Source organism: Solanum stenotomum, chromosome 6, assembly GCF_019186545.1.
Source record: "Solanum stenotomum isolate F172 chromosome 6, ASM1918654v1, whole genome shotgun sequence".
Classification (NCBI taxonomy): Eukaryota; Viridiplantae; Streptophyta; class Magnoliopsida; order Solanales; family Solanaceae; genus Solanum; species Solanum stenotomum.
The window spans coordinates 30911143-30932503 of NC_064287.1; the positions used below are offsets into that span (position 1 = coordinate 30911143).

The following is a 21361-nucleotide window of genomic DNA, read 5'->3' on the forward strand; positions in this document are numbered from 1 at the left end:
TAAGTCCTGGCTGACAAAAGAGACTCACGGACCGTAGATCTATTGACGGTTCGTGAGTCAGTCTCATGGAATGAAGACGCGTGCCTGTAACAAACTTTCCTTATTTTGTTTTCCTTTTAATTTAGGACTTGTTTTCTATAAATAGGGCATGTAAACCTCCTTTTTGGGGGTTAGACATTATTATTCTATTCTAGTTCTTGACTTGGGAGATTAACTTGCAACTTTAGCAATTATTAATTTCCTAAGATCATTTTGAAGATTTTTGAGTTATAATTCAAGTTGAATTTCTGGGTTTATTACTCTTTTTACATAAGTTTATAATTCTTTCATCTAAAACAATGAATTGTGTTCATATGATTATGGCTAACTAAACTCCACAACTAAGGTTGTGGGAACCATGAGCAATTAACAAAGTATGAATAGTAAATAAGCAATTCTTGAATAGTGTGGTGCATGCATTTATAATTCTTTCGTTTAGAAGTCTTTTTAGCAGTTGCAAACGTCAGAACTTTCCTTGTTGCTACTTGCCGGACCAAGGAGGTAATCAACAAGAAAAGAATTATCAACATAGATTTAGTGTGATACTATCTAATAGGCTAGTGTCGATTGGTGCGAAGTAATAACTAAGTCAAACATCGATTATGATGTCTAATATGATGTAAAGGTAAGGGTTAGTAAATTACACACACGTAGCCGGACCAAGGTGCGGGGTGAAATTCTCTAGATGTCGGACCAAGGATTTAGAGATACCTAACTTATCACTTTGCATGTAGTGCATTAGGAAAGGATTGCAATTACTAGGATTACTGCGTTATGATCTTGTGGGGAACACGTATACCCTAGTTATTTCACTCACCTTGATAACAACCAAAACTGACTTTTAATTACTGATTATTTATTGAATTCTTACAATTTGTTTCACAAACCCCCCCCCCCCCCTTTTTAATTACTTGTTTCTGGAAGTAATTTGACTAATTGAATATAATTGTTGATTAACGTAAAGTCTAAACCATTTTCCTCGTGGGATCGACCCCAACCTACAAGTTGGGTTCTTTACTTGATAACGATCGCTTATGCTTCTGTAGGGAGGTGTAATTTGAGCATAGATCACCAGGCTTGCCTTTCTTCATTCTTTCAGCCTGTTTTGTTCCTTTTTGCAAATTAGTGTCCTTGCTTCCTTCCTCAATCCATATACCTGGAAATCAAGGGTTTTACATAAGTTATTGGCACAAAATAAGCATTTGAGGACACTAAGTATATATAAATAAAGCCCTAAATGAGTCCAAATCTTGGACTCATCTAGTATGACCCCATACTTCAGTGTGGATCAATTCAAGAGGATATGAAGCACTAGAACTAGAAATAAAAAAAATGGCAATTTGTGACTATTTCCTTATTGGCAAGCTGAACAAACATTAGACCGAGAACTCGATGTGACGAGTAAAGAGAGACTCTTACTAATACTACTTATTGTTCGTAGAGATGAGTGACCTAAACGACTATGCCATAAATCAGAAGATAACTTTGAAACATGGAAAGCTTGTGATTTATTTAACGATGAGGGTTTGCTAGGTGGTTAGGCAGCAAGGAGGTGATAAAGGCCATGCTCAAGAGTGCAGTAGTATTTTCACTGTTGCCTGATACTTCACAAGACAAAAATGAGGGTGAAACTCAAATATAACATCATTATCAGAAGTAAATTTTGTCACGCTAAGAATTTTTTTGATAATTTTAGGTACCAATGATACATTATATAAATGTAAAGGTAAGCTAACTTTAGGTAAGGTAGAATGACCAAAATGAGAAATTGTCAAACATGTGGCATTACCAATATGAATTTGTTCATTTCCCAGATACTCTCCTCTTACCGCCATGTTCCGTATATCATTAGTTAAATGACGAGTAACCCCAAAATTTAGGTACCAATTCGAGTCTCCAACCATGGAATGTTGTGCAATTAAAACTGCCATTGCGACTTGGATGGAGCTTGATAGGCATGGTCAAAATGATGGTAGCAATTTAGGGTCGCGTGACCAAACTTATTACAAAATTGACACTAATTTTGGGTGGACGAATTAGTATTGCGACTCCAACCTCATCCTCGTCCGGATCTTCCATCATAAGTTGATTGTTATTGAAATTAATAGGCTTTTTAAATGAATTATTATTATTAGTGTTATTGGATCGTCCAACAGACAAGCTGGCTTGGCCTAGTCCTTGTTCCAAACTTATTATTTGTTTGAAACAATACTCATGACTTAAAAATAGTAACACCCCAAAAATTTCAAATCTAAGACACAAACAATTCTTTATTGTGTATAAAGTTCTATCTCTTAAATTGTTCTTAGGTGTTAAAGGTCAATTATTTAGTGTGAGAATGAATTTGGATATGAATTAAGGTCACTAAAATCCCCTAACACAAAGTTTAGTTGAAATCTTTCTTACCGATTAGGTTTTGATATAAGATTATACTTAGGTCAACTCTCAGCACATAATGAATTTGGTGGCACATTACCTATTAAATTAAAGTTCTATGAGTCCTCTTTCCAACTCTACCAAGTTTGCTTCATTTCGAGTTTGGAGTACAATGTTATGCTCATTTTAGTTAAGCCATGTCAGTAGTGAAAGTTCTACTGATGACAATTACGGACGGTGAAATTTTCCATGAACCATATAGCCATTCGTGAAGATTTTGTGCAATTTGTTTTTCAACAACTTCTTACACACGTTCCAAGGTTATTTTGGTCCTTTCCCGGGCTTTTTAGCCCTATTCTAAGTAATTTTGGGTGTTTTAACTAAGTATATTATTTAACTAACTAGTTATCCTCTCATAATAATCAATCTGAACATTCAAGTCTCCAAAATGTCTCTCAAAACTCACCTTGGGTTCCACTTCTTCATCAAGAACCCTAACACTTCCATGTTAAAAATCCAAGATACAAAGAGAAACTTTTCATCCAAGGTTTTCCCAAGTTCTTCCACTCTAAGAACTTCATAAAAGAGTTTCTTCTCTCAAGATCAAGCCCCAAGATTCTAAGCTCAAAGATTTCCTCTAAGAAAGCTAATGTTCCTCCTCAAGCTCAAGATAAATGAAGTCTCCATCAAAGTTTTCAATCTAATAGCTTCATAATCAGATATGTAAGGCTATCATAATGATGAAATGAGTTCTTCCTCACGTCCTACATCTATCTAAATCTAGTAGAATAGTAATCCATGGTTTTATCCTGGATTTTGAGTATTCTTGAGATAAGTAGTATCGTTGAGTTCTTAGTTCTTGATTTCTGAGTATTGAGTTTTCTATATTGTTATTAAGATCTTTGAGTTGATTTGTTCATGTCAATATTTCAGCATAAATCCTATTTTGAGTTATAATTTTTGATAATCTTTTAAAGCAAACATTTTTATCTTAAACTGATTTTCTGAGAAAGCAAATATGAGTTTTAAGAAAGAGTTTTAAACATGATTTGAGTAAGAGTATAAGGGAACTAAGTATTCCCAAATGTATCACTTTTTACATTGAGAAAAGAGAAATTTTGATTTCTGAATGAGATAGTAAGTTTAAAGATATTTCAGAGAAATTACCTTTTTTAAGAGGATATTTTGAGCAATTACCTCAAATTGAGAAAGAGTATGGTTTATACATTTGAGCATGAGTATATATTTATTTGGAGTAATATTGAGCATCGATATGGGGTGAGTTCAGACAACTCAGCATGTAGCCAATATGGGTAAATGATCGTACTTTTTAGATGACTACTTACTGGTTTTGGGTAGAGCTTTAGTGGATCCACTTAGTTGAGATGTTATATATCTCAACAAGGTATATGACAGTTATGGCAGTGTAAGTGAGACATTATATCATCACGAGGCTCATAGTGATGGTTGTCGGTTAGAGAAACTCTCAAGTAAAATAAAGTAAACTAAATATATATATATGTGTGTGTGTGTGTATATTTCAGTTCAGTATTTCCTATTATTGCATATTACAGTAAGAACTTAAAAATGATTTTTAGTCATAATTTATACTATATTTCAATTGAGTTACCTTTAGACTCTTAGTTCAGTTATTTTTTATTCAATGATATTACATATTCGTACATTTAATGTACTGATGTCATTCGACCTGCATCTTAAAAAAGATGCAGATTCAGGTACTTGGGATCCTCAAGAAGAGTTCTGCTAACCCCACTTCATCCGCTCGTCAGCTATTTAGTGAGGCCTCCTTGCTTCCGGAGGACTCCTATTTTATAAATTGTTAGTAGTAGCATTTTGAGGTGTCATCCCGACTCTCATCTTTATACAGTAGAGGCTTCATAGATAGACAATTTTAGAGAGTATTTTGATTTCAAATGTTTTATTTAAAACTTATGTTTCATACTCAGTATATTTAGAGAGTTTGAGATTTAGTAAATTGTTGTTAAATGCTTCTTTTAGATTGATGCTTATGTATGCTTGAGTTAGTCTTCCGCTTGTAGTAAGCTAGGATGAGGGTTCGCTTGGGGACCAATGATGGTTCTCGAGTGTTGGATACGTCTAGGGTGTAGGATCGGATCGTAACAAAAACAAGCCATGCAGATGACCAATGATATTGATTCCGCTCTAGTAGTGACCGAGACAACCACGACATCATATTCTTGTCTAAGTCCTCCAAGAATATATGAGTTGCCTTTCTTTGTGAGTTATAATTGCAGCCTTAGTTGCATTATCCTACCCTTGGATTATGACACAAACATTATCTAAAGAGCTTGCCAAATAGTCTAGATGTTGTAAGACCAACTACTTGGGCTAAAATCCCTTCGTTGAGGATTGAGAGAATCCAACTCAATAAAAATTGTTCTTGTTTGATCCATAAACTATACGTTGGATTGATAATCGTGCCAATTGAGGTTGCTTCAGAAGAGCTTTTTGGAATTACCTTTGGAGGGCACTTATGTGTACCATTCGCATATCCTTCGAGTTCGTGACCCCTTAGAATTCAGAGAATTTGTGATTTCCAAACAATATAGTTGTTACGATCCAATTTATGAAGATGCAGCTGATTATCATTGGGTGTGTATGTTGATTTTTTTTGGGAAGGGGTTTGCGAGGTGATATCGATAATTGAGGGAAGTGCCATTGTGAGACATGAGTCTTCGCAAGGCCCCGATACAAGGTAAAGACTTTATGAACACGACAAAACTCGATTGTATTTCATGGAGGAGTTATTCCTCAATATATAAAGATGCTACACAAATGTGTAGTTGAATACAAACTCTATAAAAGATAAATTATAAGCATGAAGTTCTAATAGAATACAACTACGTGCTACAACTATTGTTATGATGTCCTAACAATTTGATATGAGGAATAAGGAGTAATATTCGAATAAAATGCAAGATTATTGTATCCTATAACTATAATAATGAGATAAGTTGTCACACACACATATATATAGGCGTGTGCATCAGTCGGTTTGGTTCAATTTTATGTATTATCCATTCGGTTTATCATATTTTAAGTACGCTAAACCAATAACCAAACAAATAAGATATTTTTTATCAGCTTTCGATTTATTGGTTTTTGTGTAATGCCCCGGAAACTAGCAAGTTGAACTAAAGAGTTCTAGAGCCTAGTATGAGAGTTTTGGAGTTTGGTATGAGGGTTAAACTCGTAAAAATGACTCCCGTACTTAGAATGGAGGTTTTCGGGGCTAAACATCGAGGTACGACCTCCCAAGGACCACCCAAAGGGTTCCTTGAGAAGGACCCCAAAGCAGCCCCCAAAACTGCCAAATTTAGGTGACTCGCGTTTGTCATCTACTGACCGTGAATGGACCCACACCCCGTGGGTTGGGGTCGTGGGTCAAGGCCTGAGTTGGCCTGTCATTTTAATCTGTAGTACCAGCACCTATGGAGGTGCAGTACGCTCCGTGACTCCACCCACGATCCGTGGGTGGTGGTTTGTAGGTCATGGCAGATTTTCAAGTTTAGTTTTTAAGTTAGGGGTTAAGTCATTAATTAGTTAGGGGTTAAGGGAGGTCGGTTAGTTAGTTATTAAACCCCCTATATATACCTAATAGACCCCTAAACTAAATCATTTAACTCATTCTTCAAAGATCCCAAAATCCTCTCCAAATAATTCTTTCTCTAGAAGTGAAGAAGATGAAGAAGGAGAAAGGAAGCTAGGTCAGATTTTCCCCCATTGATGCAAGATTGGTTAGGGCTTTGAACCAAGGTATATTAGCTTATTCATCTATGGGTTCTTCCACCCATAGATCCCCCTAGGTTTCCCCCCAATTGTGAAGTCAAAAACCCAATCTAGCTAGGGCTTCCTTCTACATTGTGGGTAGGGTTTAGGTATGATTCCAAACTAGTGGATAATACCTAATTATGATTGTATTAGCATTGAATTATGATATTATGATGAATTTGTGTGATTTCTATGGTGAACCCTAGTTTATTTGATGAATGTGATATTATGTGGGTTTATGCCATGAGAGGTGGAATTAAGGAATTCTAATTGATCTTCTAAAATCAATGTCATGTGTAGTATTTGTTCAAGGTTAGGAACACTTAGAAGTGAATTGAATTAGATTATAGTTCAATTGATGGATCATGACTTGTAAAGATGAAATTGAACCTTTATGATCAATTATGACTAGAATCACCTACTAATGAAGAATGTGATTGAAATACCTAGAAATCTAGGTATAATGATGAGATTAAGAAAGAAAGCTTGAGAGTAAGGCTTGTGATCATATTAGTTAGGGCTTTGAGAGTAAAGCTAATATAATGTGATTTTGTTGTGTATTGTTGAAAGTATATTCTCACTTACACACTTGGGCATAAAGATGCTAGGAGATCCAAGGTTCTCTCACATAGAATGATTCTAGGTTGACTTAATAACCTAAAATGAATCAAAGCATATTAGATTATAATAGCTTGAAGTTGTGATGTATGATCCCTTCATGTGTAGCTTGACTTGGTAAGATAAGACCAAGATAGGATAGCTTAGGATAGAGGATTTACACGTTTCTAAGGGTAGCTTGACTTAGCATTATAGGATGCATGTCAAGGGTAGCATGAGTTAGGAGTAGTCATGGTAGCCTAGGATTGAGGATTTATACTCTCATATAGGTAGCTTGAACTAGCATTGTTAGGATGCCTTCATGATAGCATGACTTGGTTTGTCCAAGACCATTTCATGGTAGCTTTAGGATTGAGGATTCATACTCTCCTAAGGGTAGCTTGGGATTGAGAATCATACTCTCCTAAGGATAGCTTACATTAGCATCTTGGTGTGCTTGTAAGGGTAGCTTGACTATGCATAGTAAGATGCATTTCAAGGATAGCTTAGGATTGAGGACTTACATTCTCCTAAGGGTAGCTTAGGATTGAGGACTTACATTCTCCTAAGGGTAGCTTAGGATTGAGGATCCATACTCTCCTAAAGGTAGCTTAGGATTGAGGATCCATACTTTCTTAAGCGTAGCTTGACCTTGCATTGTAAGATGCATTTCAAGGGTAGCTTCAGTTAGGGTTAGTCATGGTAGCTTGGGATTGAGGAATCATACTCTCCTAAGGGTAGCTTAGGATTGAGAATCATGCTCTCCTAAGGATATCTTGCATTTGTATCTTAGTATACTTGTAAGGGTAGCATGACTTAGTTGGTCTAGGACTATTTCATGGTAGCTAGGATGAAATACTTGTACTTTTCCTAGAATAGCTTGGACTTACATGTTAGTGTATCTTCCAAGGTAGTTAGCTTAGCTTAATATAGTTATGTTAGTAAGGTGATAGCATGGTCTAGCCTATTAGGGGGGTTATTCCTTGGTAGCCTTGTGAGAAATATGATTCATTCATGTGTTGTGACTTGCCTAGTACTAAATAGAAAAGTACCTTAAATGACTAATGGCAAATAGAAAGGAGGGACTAGTCCTAAACTAGTGAGCATTCATGATAGCCTAAAGGGGTACTTAGTGTGGATAGAAATATGGGATGATATTTCATACATTGCATAAGTATGACTTGAGGCTAGTTGTGAAGGGTTATCTTATATAATATAAACTTAGCTTGGGTTGTTGCTATAGTTGCCTTCCAAGATATGATTGACTAAAGGTGATAGTTCCCTTGTCTACATGAAGTAAGCCAATAGTGAGACCAAATGAGGGTAAATATGACTAGGATGACTTCAAGGTTATGTTTAGTGTGAAGGGTAGTATGTGATGCCTTTCATTCATTGCATAAGTGTGATTTGAGGTTACTTAGGAGTATGAAGCCCTGATGGTAGAGAAGCTTAAAGACTTGACCATGCATATAGACTATGATTAAGATGACCAAAAAGGGATACTTAATTGGCTTGGGTGGTATTATGGGATGTTATTCATGCTTTGCACATGTATGCTTTTGAGGTTACTTGAGAATGGTTCTATTATGGTATAGATGACTAAGAGTCAAGTAATGCTTATATGATGCTTATATGATGCTTATGTTGGAGACTTTGCTTATTATGATTATGATATTGTCTTTTATGCTTATGGTTTATGTTTCATGAAGTATTTCATATGATTTTGGATTATGTCTTATATTGACTAACCCTTGTCTTATGCTCTTATGACTATGCTAGCTAATATATTTAGTACATTTTGTACAAATGCATACTCTGCCTACATTCTAATCAAATGTAGGGTTTGGAGACTTGAGTGCTATCTTGAAGCTAGGTTTCCTAAGGAGCTAAGGAGTTAAAGATCTTGGTGAGTCCTCATAGCTTCGAAGACAACACCCACCATTTCCTTTATGTCTTTTATTTCATGTTTTTTAGACGATTGTATGGGTTGTGTCCCAACAGTTTATTCTAAAGTTGTATTAGATGGTTTGAGACAAAGTTTAGAAAGACTTCTGCTTGCTTTTATGAAAATGACTTCGATTGTAAAATGTTTTAAATTTTTCGTATTTTCTATTATCTTATGTTCATGATATGCTAAGGGCTATTATGAGACCCCTTCGGGGTCAAGTACACCGTGTTACTTCTCGGGTATACCCCTGGGTCGTGATATTTTGTCCTTAATAGTTCAATTTTTTATTTAACCAATAAGAAAATGCTTATCAAACAAATAAATGACTTCTCTAATAAATTTGATGTGACAAGACAATAATTTAACTTTACAAATGTTCATAAAATAGATATAATAATAACAAACATGAAAAGAACTATACATGTAAACACAACGAAAAATTAATAGAAATAAGGTTCTTACTTTAGGTTTTGATGGTTTATATAATGTGAAGTTGTGAACTCAATGTACGGTGAAGTATCAATTGAAGGCTAAATGACAAAGACATAACTAGTGAGATATTGAGATTAATATTTAATATTTATGTATACGTAAAATTAGTAAATTACTATAGTCTTAATGGGTTATCGATTTACCCAGTAACCCAATATTAAAAATCATTACCGAACTGATAACCCGATAATATTTTTATAAACCATTAAAAAGTCGTTAACACAATAACCCAATAGCAATAAACCAATAACACTTTTTTATTTGGTTTTATCGGTCGCTTCGGATTTTGCTATATATATATATATAGGGATAATTAATTCCATAGAATATCCTAGTCAATAACTTTGTGTTTCCCATGTCCATATCAAACAACCCTTAGAGTAACCTCTCTTCAAGTTGTCTCAAAGCCTGTTTGGATTGGCTTATTTTATATGTTTTAAAGTCAAAATAACCTTTAAGTATACTTATTTATTTTTATATATAGTATTTAGATAAGATTAGAAAGTGTGGGATTTGAATGTAATCAATGATTACCAATTGATCACTCTACTACTGAAATACTGAGGAACAAAAAATTTAATATTGATTAAACACTTAATTATAAATTAAAATAATAAATATATGTCCACAGCCACTCAAAGTTGTCTGTATATTTTACTTAAACACCTCAATTAAGGCTTGTACCTATTGAACACCTTATTTGTTCAAAAATCATTCCTATTAAACACAAAATGCTGACATGGCTAAAAAAGTGTGTTCCACCCTCCTTAAGCGCGTTAAACAGTTTATTTTTTATTTATTATTTTTTTTCCAACTTATACTGCTAATATTTTTTAAAATTAATTAACAAAAAGAAATGAAAAAAGAAGAAGAAAAGTCGCCTTCTTCCCCACACCCCCTCTTTTCATCATCTCCTTCACCCACACCCCTTCCACCTCTCTCTTTCTTTCTCTCACTCTCTCCAACTCTTTTTGTTTTTTTCCTTCTTTTTTTTTTTTAGTTATTACATAGATCTAAGTTTCATATTTTCCGGCATAACTCCATTCTTCCGATGAAGATAACATTTTTTTCCGGCAAAAGTTAATTATTTTTCATATAATTGTAATAAATGATTAGTAATGGAAAGAAAATGAATGGAATGAGTGAAAACTTTTGATGCTATTCGGTTGAAAAGGGAATTAATTTTTAGCTTGGGTACGCAACCATGTCATACTACTTGGGGTGAAGAGGCAAGGCTTACTAATTGTGATCAAGATACCGCCGGGGAAAGTGATAGTACATGATTTGACGAAGAGGACTGGTGGCGTGGGTGTGTAGGTGGCTTTTTTTAGAAAAATCGTTTTTAATTTTTTAGTTAGTTTTTTTAAAAAAATAGTTAAAATAAACTAAAATAGTTATTTTTTAGAATTTCATTTTTAAAATACATTTTTAGATTTAAATTACACATGTCATCATTTAATTCATCAATTTGTCATGTCATTGCCATGTCACAACAAGTGTATTACACACATCTCATAGTTTGGGTTGATTGTCAAAAAAGTATCAAATATGTATCATTTTAAGGGGTATAGGTGTTCAATAGGTATAAGCTTTAATTAAGGTGTTTAAACGAATTATGCAGATAGCTTTAAAAAGTTGTTGATGACTTAAGCCATTAAAAATAAAGTATAATTTTGTTTCACAAGACATAAGTTATAAGTCCATGCAGGCCGGTTGAACCCATAGATTTCCTTTCGGTACCCAAAGGGCATAAATACAAACCGAATCCCCTTTCTCCCACCTCTTCACATGTGCCCCTTCACCGAACCGCCATTAACAAAGACCCAATCTATACACATCGTGCCTCTAGGACCTCAGCATCATCATTTGTGTCTATTCCTCTGTTTGTTCATCAATTCACTGATTGCTTTCCCACTATTATCTCTTCATTTTGATCTGAAGCCTCAGGGTACTGGAGATTCTATGCACATCTATTGATACTGTGGTAATTTTATCGCTCTTTCTGTCTTTTACTTTTTGCAGAAATTGGGGATTTTAGGAGTTGGATTGCAAGTTGCCACACCTGAATTTTGATTCTTTGTCTGTTTTATGGATTTAATTGATGCTATTTAAAGATTTGTGCAATCTGATGGGTTTTGTTTTTACCGATTAGAGCAATCTGCCGGTTAACTAAGAGGATTATGTTTTTAAGAGCTTATATTGTTTCTATGCATATGTTGAATTTTAGGTCTGTTGTGACAAAATGTGAATCGCTCAATGAACACACAGTCAACCAAGCGTTGCCCTTTTTTATTCGTAGGACAATGAAGCTTAATGAAGCAATAACTTAACCTTTGTTGTTGGACTGGATTTTTGTGTTAGAGACTTGTAGGTCAGTGTTTGAGATTTGGAGAATCTCTAGCCTTAGAGAACCCCTATTTTTTCTTTAAATTAACAAATTATATATGTTGGAACAAAATGGGCCAGAAATGGATGTAGAGGATTCATATAATCGACTCAAACTAGTTTGGGAATCCGGTGTTATTGAGTTTCCATCTTTTCGATCATATATTCTGTGATAATGCAATTGGGAATTTAAAAAGTATGAATTGGTCAATTACCCTTAAGGGTCTAACGGCTTATCACTGTCATGGTCATTGTCACTTCAAGATGTTTGTTACTCCAAGCTATTTACATGGATGATGATTTTGAATTGGAAGTAGGTATCACTTGAGGTATATGGCATTACAGGAGAGTAATTGTTTGTAGTCAACTCTTGCGAGTGTGAGATTGTGTTGATAACTCCAGCTTCACTATTAGTATTTGTAGCGTTAAGTCATTTGCATTGGTGGGTAACTCTTCTTAGTGGACAGGCAATTATAGATGGAACTATGAAGTTTATAGTGACTAATGTACCTTGCATGCTTGCTTTTGTTAGACTTTCAACTTCAGGAGCCTAACATACGGAGGGAGATGTTCATTAGTATTTACCATAGCCTTTGAGCATTGATTACCCATACTAAGAAGATATAGAGGAGGATGAAATATTAATAGCCGCGCTCGAGTAATGTATGATTATGTGTCTGCATGTCTAATATATGGTTTACGCCACTACACGTCGGCTCATTTAGGTAGGATTGGAGGGTTTTATTTGCATCTATTTTTATGTTGTATTGCTCTGAGATCATATGGCTTGTAATTCAACAATACTGATAAAGGAAACAAATAGGAACGTCATTTGAAGTTACATTATTACAAAAGTGCAACTCAGTGCACTATGCAACGCTATTCGTGGGGTCTTTGGAAGGGCTGACCATAAGAGTCTATTGTATGCAATCTTGCCTTGCATTTCTGCAAGAGGCTGTTTCTGAAGTTATGTTTACAACATATGGTTTACAACTTTTTCAGTTATGCCAAGCTCCTCTTCTGAAGTTATATTATTATATTTGGAAATATAATTAGTATTGAATCTGATTGTTCGATTTGGGCTACCTGTTGATTCAGCTTTTAAGTCAGGCTCCTCCCCACGTTTTTCCCATGTCTCACTCTCACTCTCGTTTAATTAATGCCCTTGACCTCATTTGTGGATCCATTTTTGTAGTTTTGCATATACAAAGGTGACACTCTTGGTTTGCTTTTAGCAAGAAAATTCTTGTTCTAGTAGATGCAACTCCAGGTTCTCATATCCCTTCCCAAGAAAATTTGATTGTGTCTTCTACTTGAATTTGATGTAGCAATTCTGCATAATTCGAAATTTTCTGCTTTTTATGGTGGTAGGGATGCTGAAGGATGCTTTCTCTCTAAATTGGCAGCACATGTGGTTATATTGATAACCTATCCTAGTAACTTGCATATAATAGATTGAAGATAATTTGTCTATGGCATATGTACTAATCTATATGCTGGTTAATCATAGGTTTTATGAATCATGTGTCTCTCTATTGTCATTTTTCTTATCTTGGAAGTTTTTAGGAATCAAATTTTCTGCCTTGGTCCTCCTTTTATTTTAGCTGTTTTTTTTTATTATTTTAATTTTAAAGTATTCCCTTTGTGGTATTATGTAGGGTGCTGTTTTCATCATTGAAGGACTTATATTGCAATTTCAACTTGAAGTTCTGTTTCCCCCCTGTTGTTATATATGGGCTGAAGTATATATTTATGGGACGTGCAGAGGATGATGAACCACCACCAAAACGTGTGAAAGTATCCTCCAGAAAACTGGGAGATCTTTCAAAGAGTACACTTCTGACTGATCCTGCAAGTTGCTCACTGAATGACTTGATGGCTCACCCCCTGGTTTGTCAAGGGGACGATGAGGTCGTTGGTGCAAAGGGGGTTGTTAAGAAAGTTGAATTTGTGCGAATCATAGCAGAGGCATTATATTCTCTTGGTTATAACAAAGCTGGTGCACGTCTAGAAGAAGAGTCTGGGATACCTTTGCAATCTACTGTAGTAAAGTTATTTATGCAGCAAATCCTTGATGGTAAATGGGATGAAAGTGTAGCCACTTTACATATTATTGGTCTAATGGATGAAAAAATTGTTAAATTGGCATCATTTGAGATATTGGAACAGAAGTTTTTTGAACTGTTGGATGGAAAAAAGGTCATGGATGCTTTAAAGACATTGAGGACTGAGCTTGGACCTCTTTGCATAAACAATGATAGAGTCCGTGACCTTTCTTTGTGCATTTTATCACCTTCACAGAAGGTTCTTGCTGGGATGTCAGGCCAAGATGTTGTGAGACCAAAGTCACGAACAAAACTCCTAGAGGAATTGCAAAAATTGCTTCCACCCACAGTCATAATTCGTGAACAAAGATTGATACATCTCGTCGAACAGGCTCTTGACTTGCAACTAGATGCTTGTAGGTTTCACAACTCTTCGGTAGGTGAGATGTCTTTGCTTACTGATCATCAGTGTGGAAGAGATCAAATTCCATCTCGAACTTTGCAGGTTAGATTGCATTACTCTTTATACTTTCAACCTGTTCAAGCTTTATCATTCTAGTAGTTGTTGTTAGAAATGCTTAGTGCTCCTTATAATCCCCTAATACTTTGATTCATCTGTGTTTTGGTTTGATTATATACAGATGATAAATTTCATGATGGCAAGTATTGATCAAGCTCTTACTTTATGTTCCATATTGTGTTCATTTAATGGATTGTTACATCGTTTAATCTATCTCTGTTTGATTCACTATAGTAGTGGAAAACGCCAAACCACTAGTTGAGTTGACCCTTGTGAGTTGTGTCTTTTAAGTTAAAGACAACTCTTTAGCATACTCTATATGTTATAGTTATGTCTTGTCAACGGTGTCTTAGAATTGTATACGAAGGTATGAGAGCTTTGCTGCAATACTTGGGAGCTATCATTATGTGTTAATACGTAAGATTATTCAATTATAGGTGTGACTAAGGAGTGTACAAGCTAATTTGCTATCTGAAATTAAGGTTTTATAAGAGTGGAGATGGCTATCAATATGCATAGCTCTTTAGTATATGGTGTAGCTAGTAAATTGTTGGGTTGTGTAATTGTTGAAGATCTTAATAGTGGAATAGTTTTATGATTTTTGAGTTGGTTTTGAACTAGAGTTTTACTATGTTAGCAAGTTACTGGATTCAGTCTTATCTAGTTCTTGTATTGCCAAGTGCTAGTAGTTGTTGCTCGTATCTCAATCTTAACCTGAGTTAAGATTATAGAAAGAGGATCAACATTGGAATAACTATTTGCTCTAAATACCTGCAAGATGAACTTCATCTAAAACTTGCTTAGTGGCTTGATGATCTAGACTTGGTCAAAACATATTCAAGTAGCTTTATAGCTTAGAATTTCAATAGATTTTCCATATTGCCTCTAAAGGTAGCGTAGTGTGGAACCTAGCGATTGAAAGAGTTGAGAAACGACTTGCAAGGTTTGGAGTACATTGCCACGTCTACACACTCATCACCAAGGCAAATAGAAACGGGCTAAGCATTGGTCCTTGGAAGTGCTTTGAGTCTACTCTCATTGTTCTTACTAGAGTCTTGCTCCATCATCCATGTCCTTCATTGCCTAAATATAAGCCACTAGTATACCTCTAGCCTCGAGGCATCTCCATAGAACTTCCTTTTGGACTTTGTTGTAGGACTTTACTAGGTCAATGAACACCATATGCCTCTTTCTCTCCCTATACTTCTCCACTAGTCTCCACAAAATGAAAAGCTTCTGTAGTTGATCTTGACATGTATCCGAGCTGGTTCTTGAAAATACACACCCTCCTCACCCTTATCTCCACTACTCCTTCCCAAACTTTCATAGTGGCTTTGCAGGTTGATACCCCTATAATTGTTGCAATTTTGGATATCACCCTTGTTTTTTTACAACATAATCATTGTACTTCATCTCCATTCTTCGGGCATTTTAGTAGTCTTAAAAATGACATTAAACAATCTAGTCAACCACTCTATACCTTCTCCGCTTGAACTCTTCCATAACTCTCATGGAATCTCATCTAGTCTGATTGCTCTTCACCTTTAGCCTCCTCAACCTTAATACACCTAAAGTATCCAAATTCCTGACGTCTCTTTGAGTGCTCCAAATCACCCAACACAATATCTTGCCCCCTTCTTTGTTCAAGAGGTTATGAAAGTATGCTTGCCATTTTCGTCTATTGACTCCCTCTTCCACTATCACTTTGCGTTTCTCATTTTTGATGCACTTCATGATTCGTGTCTCTCCTTGGCAAGCATATACAACTTTTTATCTCCACTTTTGTTCCCTAGCTTGATACAAAGTGTTCAAAAGCTACCCTTTTTGCCATCATAAACATTGATTTTGCCTCTTTTTTCATAACCTTGTACTTTTTTTTATTCGGTTGCTTTCCCTCCTCGTGTTTGCTTTCCACCAACTTTGCAGAAGCAGCCTTCTTTACTTGCACTTTTCCTTGGACTTCTCTGGCCCACCACCAATCCCCTCGGTGACCACCATGGTTGTCCCTCAAAATCCCTAGGCCCTAGCACCTCTCTAGTTGCTTCCCTAATTCAACCAACTATCGTATCCTACATGGTGTTCACATCCTCATTACTCCCCCGAGGCCCCTAGCCCCGATCACCATCAACCTCTCCCCCATTTCCCAAACTTGGGTAGGGGTCAAGCCACCCTATTTGATCCTTGGTTGGTCATACGATGTCTTCTTCTTCCCCCCCTTCTTAATTTCCTAGTTAATCATCAAGAGCTTATGTTGGGTAGTAAGATTCTCACTTGGGATAACCTTGCAGTCGTTGCAAAGGCCTCTATCACTCTTCCTAAGGAATAAGTAATCAATTTGAGTTTCGGCCAACACACTACATAAGGTAACCAAGTGATTCTTCTTCAAAAAGCATGGATTCACTATCACCAACTTGAAAGCTTTGGCAAAATCTCGAAGCAACACTCCAATTTAAACCCCAAAGCCAAAGCCTTCATGCAGATCGTCAAAACCACTAGGGGTTGCCCTGATGAGAACCGCCAATTAGTAGCTTCTCAGAGTGCGGTATACCCCTCATTAGTTCATCCAAATCCTCCCAAAAAGGCAACAATGAAAGCTAGAAAAGTTGAACAAGAAGTAAAAATCATAGGCGAAAATGAGCAGGCTACTAGAGAACGATGCAATAACGAACAAGAGAACTAGAAGATTGAACAAGAAACTAAAAGAATATGGGTTGAAATGGACAATACACTTTTTTGATATAGGTAACTTAGAGATGGACAATACACTTGAAATAAGGTCAGCAATGAACAAGAAATTTGCACAAGAAACTAAAAAACATAGGCAGAAGTGGACAAAGGAGGGGACTAATTGGAAGATAGAACTTGGAAAAAAATATGGTCAGATGTGGATGTTTGCAAGTTTGAATGATTGAATCAATGAATTGATCTGTGGATCAGTGTTTTGGACAGCGGAAGGCGATAAAAGGCGACAAAGGTCTGCCACGCGAGGCAAGCGGCGAGGCGCTCGCCTTTTTGAAGTGTGGCACCAATTAATACCAAAAAATTAAAATGTTTAATGGCATATGTAAATAATCAAAATCTTAATAGCAATAACATATTAGCAAATATTTCAATTCAAAAACTGAATATAGATAGTACATACTAGAAGTCTAGAACTTGTATGAGAAAAAAAGAACAAAAGTCGAAACAGAAGTAGAAGTGACTTTGAAGTCTGAAGAAGAAGAAGAAGGAAAAAGAATTCTGAAGAAGAGACATGTATTGGCTGAACTGTGGAGTAGCCGGAAAAGTGTGGCTAGTCATTGGAGGAGTCTAGTCGAAAACCCTAAAATTACCTTTTAACTTTTAAAACCCTAAATTGGTCGCCTTTTTTTTAAGAAAATACAAAAGGTGACGCCTTTCCCGCCTTTCTTGCCTCTCGCCTCTCGCTTTTTGTCGCCATGGCGTCGCCTTTTAAAGATTGCCTCACCACAAAGCTAAAAGGTGATGAAGGGTCGCCTTGCCTCGCCTCTTGCCATTGGCGACGAGGCAATCACCTTTCACAATTGCTCCAATTCAATTGATTTCAAGAAAAAAATTGCTATCATCAACCAACGGGTGATGAGAATAATTGTAGCGAAAACAATGACGGGGCTGATTTGTGGAGAATTCCGATGGAATCAGTGACTCCGATGTCAATCAGCACCACAACTTCTTGTCCAGTTAGGGAAAAAATCTGCTTATGGTTTTGTGAAGTAGCTTAAAATTGCTCACTGTTATGAGTACTGCTCCGGTTTGATATGGTTCTGACCTCCTTGATAGAGGTCGCCCTAAAATAATGTTTTCTTCTCTGATCGGATCAGATCAGGGTCGACAACGTGGTGATGTAGGGGAGATGGGTCAGCGACGCTGGCGGTATTTGGCGGAGGAGAGAAGTTTACGTATAGAGAGAAAAGACTGAAAATTCTGTGGTGAGAGTAGGAAGTTGTTGGTGTTTTTTTACCTACCTTATCCTTTGCGTAGCGATGCAAAATTTTCTACTTTGTTTGTGGGATGTCTACATGGACCAGTAGTTCCCAAAAAGACTTAGATTAGAGTTCGGGTCTTAAGGATCTTAGGCCTCATTTGTTTACATTAAGATTAAGATGTCTGAATCTTACATCTGAATATTAAGATGTGCATTAAGATCTAGATGTGTAAATCTGAATAAACATCTGAATATTAAGATGTCTCTGAATCTGAACACTGAATTATTAGGACTGTTAATTAAACGCTATATCAATAAAATATTATAAAAACCTCATTTTAGTAAAATAGTTTTTTTCTTTTATAGAAAATAATATTTTGAACATTTTAATCGTAACAAGGTAATATGATTTATCTTTGAAGAATTTAACATTAAGTTACATCATTAATATGGCTATTCTTTGCACTCAAAAACTTTGAGAATCTAATATAATGCAATGTAAAGTAGTTTATATAGAGTAGTAATATAATGTTTATGAAAATATTTTATTTTATAATAGACATTTGTTATTGTTTTCGTCAAATAATTAATACTTTCTTATTTTCTGAAACCGTGCTAAATATTATACCATGAGAGTGCTTATCAATTTAAATATATTGATTAATTTATGAAAGTAAAAGGTGTATATTATGTTAATAAGAATAAAGGAAATTATAATTGTAAGCATGTAATTAACATTAATTAAATAAGAAAACAACTTTTATGAGTTGTCGTGATGTAGTTGAATTAAGATATGAGTCTTATTTTTGAGTTTAAATGGTGTTAAGAGTGTGTTAGAGATCTAATTCATTCAGATATTTCAGACCCATTAAGAGGCTTATAAGAAAATAAAACAAACTTAATAAACTGGATCTGAATAATTAAGATTCAGTCCTAAAAAACAAACACACTTAATGAGGCGAATCTGAATGATTAAGATTTAGACCCCTATTAAGTGCAAACAAATGAGGCCTTAATCTTTTAAGAGGAATAGCTTGTCAATGTTTATTCCAACTAATTCACGATGCAAAATAAGGTTCACATTTCAAATAATGGTACAACATGACCTTATGATGACATTTCTATAGTTGTGCACCTCCTTCCTTACATAATAGCTTTCTTGGAAGTGTTAAACCTCATTTGTTTTTGTTAAGACTAAGATGTTTGAATATTAATACACATCTGAATATTAAGATGTGCATTAAGAATTGGATATTTGAATCTGAGTATAGATCTGAACATTAAGATGTTGCATTAAGATTGGAATACTAAATAAATAAGATTGGTTGTTTTCTCAACATTTGAATATATAAAACTTATTTTTATTTCAAATTAATATATATAAATTCGAATATAACCTCATATAATATGAATAAAATATATTTAAAAAATTGTACGGGGGCTGGTAGTGGTGATGGTGAATGGTGGTGGTTGTGGGCTGTCGATTAGGGATTGTGTTGGTTGTGCATAGTAGTTAGTGGTAATGGTGGTTAACAATAGTGGTTAATGATGGAGGTAGTTATGGTACCAGCTAGTAAGTGTGGTGGATATTATTGATAGCAAATGGTGGCGAATGATGATAGTGGTTGACGATATATAGTTGGTTGATGGTTGTGATTGTCGGTAGTGACGATATATAGTGGTGGCTGTTGGTAGTGATCGGTGGTCATTGTGGTAGTGACGGTTGGTGGCGACGATTGAAAATGGTAGCTAGTGTTTGTGACATATGATTGTGGTGATTGACAATTCAGTGGTTGTGGTTGAGGATAGTAGTTGTTGTTGGTAATTGATAATGGTGGGCACGGTTTTTTGTGGTGAAACTGGATGGTGTAGTAGTGAACTGCCAATTTTGTAGACAGCTGATGTTGACCAACCACACAGTTATTGGACTGATAGGAGAGAGCGGGAGGTGGATGCAAAGTGAAACAAATAGACCAGCTGATATGACCAACCACACAGTGATTCAGTGATTGGACTGATAGGAGTGAGGGAGAGGTGGATGCAAAGTGATGCAAATTTTATGCTTTCGTTAACTTTGTACTTCATTGGCTTTCTTTTGCTCTCATTTACTAGCTTTATGCATCAACCTCTGCTTTTCTGAGAACCAATTTTCTTCGTCCTCCATTATCCAAAAAGAACATTGTTTCTGAATTTTCACCGATATGTAGAGTAGCTTGAGTTTATTTCTACCGACATAATTTTCTTAGCACTTGATGTCTAATTGTTTCATCCTTGATTTAATTTTCTAGATATTACAAGATCACAGTGATGAAGTATGGTTCTTACAGTTCTCCCATGACGGAAAATACTTGGCCTCGTCAGCTGCTGATTGTTTGGTGATCATATGGGAGGTAAGTGCCCTGTTGAAGATTCTTTGGCATATCCTCTATTGATAAATCATTACTAGATCATTTATTACATTGCTTTCAGCTGAATTTCGTTTCCTCCCTTTTTGTATCTATTACCATCCTGGTTTACCATGGGATTTTGCATTTCTATTGAAGAATTAGTATTGGAGGATAGTGAAATAGAAGACAATAGTGGTTTTGGGAAATATCATTACCTGATTATATGCTCAAGATATGGGGATAAAATATACTCCCATCCGTTTCAATTTGATTGTCCTGTTTTGACTTGTCACATAGTTTAAGAAAGTAAAGAAGATTTTTGAATCTTGTGGTCTTAGATTAAAGATGTGTAGAATGTACCAAATTCCCTTTAAAATTGTGGTCTTCAACATGCCATGTGGGAAGTTAGGATTAAAGAGTTGCCAAAAAAGGAAAGAGACGTTCTTTTTGAAATGAACTAAAACAGAAAGTAGGACAAACAAATTAAAACGGAGTGAGCAGTTCACCAATACCCTAAGGGGCCGTTTGGTTACTGGTTAGAGTTATGCAAGTATTAGTTATGCAGGTATTAGTTATGCAGATATTGGTTATGTAAGTATTCGTTATGCAGGTATTGATTATACAAATATTAGTTATGTAGGTATTATTTATGTAGGATTTCGTTACGTAGAAATTATAATACATATATTACTTATTGATTGTTTAATTTATTGTAAATTAATATACATTTTTTTTAAAAAAAATAGAAAATTATAAAGCTTGCATCCAAGATAAAATACAGCACGCCCTTGAGGGGGTGTTGGTGGGGGGGGGGGG

General features: G+C 35.5%; 1 protein-coding gene across 2 annotated transcripts in view; it reads left to right on the top strand.

Annotated features, from left to right (window-relative positions):
- The first annotated feature begins 11020 nt into the window (after nt 1-11020).
- LOC125867158 (WD repeat-containing protein 26 homolog) overlaps nt 11021-21361 on the top strand; it is a 13933-nt gene continuing 3592 nt past the window's right edge. Inside the window, exons 1-3 of one of the 2 annotated variants that reach the window (XM_049547588.1) lie at nt 11021-11249; nt 13309-14200; nt 20447-20548. In XM_049547588.1, coding sequence (XP_049403545.1) covers nt 13403-14200; nt 20447-20548 — 900 coding nt within the window. In that variant the 5' untranslated portion in view covers nt 11021-11249; nt 13309-13402. The remainder of the gene's footprint in view (nt 11250-13308; nt 14201-20446; nt 20549-21361) is intronic. The other variant, XM_049547587.1, reaches the window with a different exon arrangement.